The sequence below is a fragment of the Salvelinus sp. IW2-2015 genome, linkage group LG4p, assembly GCF_002910315.2.
Source record: "Salvelinus sp. IW2-2015 linkage group LG4p, ASM291031v2, whole genome shotgun sequence".
Lineage (NCBI taxonomy): Eukaryota > Metazoa > Chordata > Actinopteri > Salmoniformes > Salmonidae > Salvelinus > Salvelinus sp. IW2-2015.
The window spans coordinates 1,827,756-1,832,778 of NC_036841.1; the positions used below are offsets into that span (position 1 = coordinate 1,827,756).

The 5,023-nt window shown below is 44.4% G+C and overlaps 1 protein-coding gene across 1 annotated transcript in view; it reads left to right on the forward strand.

The window, feature by feature from the left end:
* The window catches only part of LOC111958632 (pre-rRNA-processing protein TSR1 homolog), a 25,213-nt gene extending 20,464 nt beyond the window's left edge, over positions 1 to 4,749 (forward strand). Inside the window, 5 exon segments of the mRNA XM_023979895.2 lie at positions 3,314 to 3,448; positions 3,633 to 3,749; positions 3,900 to 4,040; positions 4,256 to 4,330; positions 4,448 to 4,749. Coding sequence (XP_023835663.1) covers positions 3,314 to 3,448; positions 3,633 to 3,749; positions 3,900 to 4,040; positions 4,256 to 4,330; positions 4,448 to 4,626 — 647 coding nt within the window. The 3' untranslated portion in view covers positions 4,627 to 4,749.
* The last annotated feature ends 274 nt before the right edge of the window (positions 4,750 to 5,023 follow it).

A 5,023-nucleotide genomic window follows, 5' to 3' on the forward strand; every position in this document is an offset into this window, starting at 1 on the left:
CATCACAAAGCCCTGACCTCAATCCTATAGAACATTTGTGGGCAGAACTGAAAAAGTGTGTGCGAGCAAGGAGGCCTACTACCCTGACTCAGTTGCACCAGCTCTATCAGGAGGAATGGGCCAAAATTCACCCAACTTATTGTGGGAAGCTGGTGGAAGGCTACCCAAAACGTTTGACCCAAATTAAACAATTTAAAGGCAATGCTACCAAATACTAATTGAGTGAAYGTCTGACCCACTGGGAATGTGATGAAAGAAATAAAAGCTTAAATAAATAATTCACTATTATTCTGACATTTCACATTTTTAAAATAGTGTGATGATCCTAACTGACCTAAGACAGGGAATTTTTACTAGGATTAAAATGTCAGGAATTGTGAAACTGAGTTTAAATGTATTTGGCTAAGGTACATGTAAACTTCCGACTTCTRCTGTGTGTGTAATATATCACACACACACACGACCATGTATGTGGACACTTGCTTGTCAAACATCTCATTCAGAAATCATGGGGATTAATATGGAGTTGGTCCCCCCTTTGCTGCTGTAACAGCCTCCACTCTTCTGGGAAGGCTTTCAACTAGATGTTGGGACATTGCTGCGGAGACTTGTTTCATTTCAACCACAAGCGTTAGTGAGGTAGGGCACTGATGTTGGGCAATTAGGCCTGGCTCGCAGTCGGCGTTCCAATTCATCCCAAAGGTGTTCGATGTAGTTGAGGCCGGGCTGTGTGCTGGCCAGTCAAGTTCTTCCACACCGATCTCGACAAACCATTTCTGTATGGGCCTCGCTTTGTGCACGGGGGTATTGTCTTGCAGAAACAGCAAAGGTCCTTCGCCATAAAGTTGGAAGCACAGAATTGTCTAGAATGTCATTGTATACTGTAGAGTTAAGGTTTCCCTTCACTTTAACTAAGGGGCCTAGCCCGAACCATGAAAAACAGCCCCAGACCATTTCCTCCTCCACCAAACTTTACAGTCGGCACTATGCATTCAGGTAGGTAGCGTTCTCCTGGCATCCGCCAAACCCAGACAGTGAAATGTGATCCATCACTCCAGAGAATGTTTCCACAGCTCCAGAGTCCAATGGCGATGAGCTTTACACCACTCCAGCTGACGCTTGGCATTGTGCGTGGTGATCTTAGGCTTGTGTGTGGCTGGTCAGCCATATAAACCCATTTCATGAAGCTCCCAACGAACAGTTCTGTGCTGACGTTGCTTCCAGAGGCAGTTTGGAACTCGGTAGTGAGTGTTTTAACCGAGGACAGGTGATTTTATGCCCTACAGCTTTCGGCAGTCCTGTTCTGTGAGCTTGTGTGATTTACCACTTCGTGGCTGAGCCATTGTTGCTCCTAGATGTTTCTACTTCACAAATACACCACACAAAAAAGAAATGCACTTACAGTTTACCCTGCTAGAGCCGCGCCGGTCGACGTTTGATAAATTGACTTGTTGTGAAGGTTGCATTCTATGACTGTCATATTGAAATTCACTGAACTCTTCTGTACGGGCCATTCTACTGCCAATGTTTGTCTATGGAGATTGCATGGCTGTGTGCTCAAATTTATACACCTGTCAGCAATGGGTGTGGCTGAAATAGCCGGATCCACTAATTTGAAGGGGTGTCCACATACGGTTGGCTGTAGTATGTCTATATACAGTGCCTTCGTAAAGTATTCAGACCCTTTGACTTTTTCCACATTTTGTTATGTTACAGCCTTATTCTAAAATTGATTAAATATTTTATTTTTTATTATGTTTACAAATAAAAAACGGATCACATTTACATAAGTATTCAGACCTTTTACTCAGTACTTTGTTGAAGCACCTTTGGCAGCGATTACAGCATTGAGTCTTCTTGGGTATGACGCTACAAGCTTGGCACACCTGTATTAGGGGAGTTTCTCCCATTCTTCTCTGCAGATTCTCTCAAGCTCGGTCAGGTTGGATGGGGAGCGTTGCTGCACAGCTATTTTCAGGTCTCTCCAGAGATGTTCGATCGGTTTAAAGTCTCAGGCTGGGCCACTCAAGGACTCATACATTGTCTTGGCTGTGTGCTTAGGATTGTTGTCCTGTTGGAAGGAGAACCTTCGCCCCAGTCTGAGGTCCTGAGCTCTCTGGTGCAGGTTTATCAAGGATCTGTCTGTACTTTGCCTCAATCCTGACTAGTCTCCCAGTCCCTGCCACTCAAAAACATCCCCACAGCATGATGTTGCAACCACAATGCTTCACCGTAGGGATGGTGCCAGGTTTCCTCCAGACGTGACTCTTAGCGCTGTCTCTTATACACATCTAGATGTGTATAAGAGACAGGTCTTGGCTGTGTGCTTAGGATTGTTGTCCTGTTGGAAGGAGAACCTTCGCCCCAGTCTGAGGTCCTGAGCTCTCTGGTGCAGGTTTATCAAGGATCTGTCTGTACTTTGCCTCAATCCTGACTAGTCTCCCAGTCCCTGCCGCTCAAAAACATCCCCACAGCATGATGTTGCAACCACAATGCTTCACCGTAGGGATGGTGCCAGGTTTCCTCCAGATGTGACGCTTGGCATTGAGGCTAAAGACATCTTGGTTTCATCAGACCAGAGAATGGTCAGTCTAAGTATACAGTTGTTGGTTATAAACTCCTCTCAATTATATACATTTAATGCTGTCTCTTATACACATCTAGATGTGTATAAGAGACAGGCTCTAGGAAGAGTCTCGGTGGTTACAAACTTCTTCCATTCAAGAATGATGGAGGCCACGGTGTTCTTGGACTTTCAATGCTCAGAAATGTTTTGGTACCCTTGCCCAGATCACAATCCTGTCTCAGAGCTCTAGGGACACTTCCTTTGACCTCGTGGCTTGGTTTTTGCTCTGACATACACTGTCAACTATGGGACCTTTAGCTAGACAGGTATGTGCCTTTCCAAATCATGTCCAATCAATTGAATTTACAACAGGTGGACTCCAAGTTGTAGAAACATCTCAAGGATGATCAATGGAAACACGATGCACCTGAGCTCAATTTAGAGTCTCATAGCAAAAGGTCTGAATACGTATGTAAATAAGTTTTTTTTATTTTTAATACATTTGCAAAAATGTCTAACTTTTCTCTGTCATTATGGGGTATTGTGTGCCGAATACTGAAAGTATAATATTTAATCAATTTTAGAATAAGGCTAACATAACAAAATGTGTAAAAAGTCAAGGGGTCTGAATACTTCCYGTATTTATAAATCTATTGTAACAACTCTAGCTAATGGTTTTAACACTATAGTTCATTAGAAACTATTCTTCCAGCTCCTTACCATTTGGTTGCCTTCCATCCTCTGATCAGATGTCAGTGATGCACATGCTGGTGAGGAGACACCCCAGCAACACAGACCCTATCAAGTCTAAAGAGGAGCTTGTGTTCCACTGTGGATTCAGGAGGTTCAGGGCCTGCCCCATCTTCTCCCAGCACACATCAGGTAGGGGAACCTGTCTAAACAGCACAATTTATGTCTTGAACAAAATTGAAGGAAAAGTATGGCAAATATGCTGACATTCTGTGGGATTGGAGTATTGTTTTGGCTTGTTATACAACCATTTATTTGTCTAGTCAGTGTTGGGCTTGGTGTTGTGTCTAACCTGTGATTGGCTCTCTCTCTCCAGCCGACAAGCACAAGCTGGAGCGTTTCCTTCGTGCTGACGCCCCCACGGTGGTTTCTGTTTACGCCCCCATCACATTCCCCACCGCTGGGGTACTGCTCTTCAAACAGAGGGAGGATGGTAAGGGCCTGGATAGTGATGTTTGGATGACTTAGTATTTCTCTACCCGTTTAAGGATGGGGCAGGACAGAGGAACACACTGTCTCTACCTGTATCTCTCTCCTGTTCTCTGTCTGTATTTGAGCCGGTATCTCTTGTTCTCTCCCTCAGGCATGCAGGACCTGGTGGGTACAGGAAGTCTGCTGAGCTGTGACCCCCAGCGTGTGGTGCTGAAGAGGATCGTGTTGAGTGGACACCCCTTCAAGATCAACCGCCGATCCGCTGTCTGCAGATACATGTTCTTCAACAGGGGTGAGGGGGCACTGAGCTGAGCACTACATGTTTCCCAATAATAACCACATAACGTCTGTCTGACTAGKGCCCATAGGGTGCACTATATAGAGAATAGGTCCCTTTTGGCCCAARTCTTCTGTCGTAATGTGGAAAGGAAATAGCTCTGACTTACCTGTGGTTTTCATTATWTATTTTCATGTTAACTGACCTCTGTGCTCTTTTCTCTCTGATAGACGACATCCTGTGGTTTAAGCCTGTTGAGCTGAGAACCAAGTGGGGCCGGAGAGGACACATCAAGGAGGCACTAGGTACGGAGAAAACCTAAACATTGTCAATACTGTTTAGTGACATGAAACAATGTGTTGCCTTCATTGGACAATTGTGTGACTACCTTACCTAAACCTGTGTGTGGGTATGTTTTTCAGGTACTCATGGACACATGAAGTGTGTATTTGACAGCCAGATGCGGTCTCAGGATACTGTCATGATGAACCTGTATAAGAGGGTCTATCCTCGCTGGACGTATGACCCCTATGTGCCTTTGCCCCTGCCCTGGGTCAAGGGGGAAGGGACTCAAGTGCCAGATGATTTTGACATGGAGTAGGTGGTGGTCTGTTGCAAGAGGTGTGTTGAAGTCTGTAGAGAGTTGCATGGACTGTGGTGATTACATTTTCACTCCAATAGATGGATTGTAATGTGTATTAAATAAAACCAATTAGACAAAAATCACTTGTTTCTTTATTTCTTTGGAAAATGTCCTTGTGGTCCAGTTTGTTTCCTGGCCATTAGATGGCAGCAGTGTATAAGAGGAAACAGGCTCTTTGTTGCAGTGACTAACAAGGTGGAACTTAACTCACTGATTTATATGTGCGCCATGCACTGTTATGTACCTGTACTAAAAAACACTAACTTGATCAAACATGAAGACAATGTTGAGGCATAATCAGAGAGCGCATGTTCAGATCAATACTGTTTTACAGATTCCATTCTCAATTTCAACA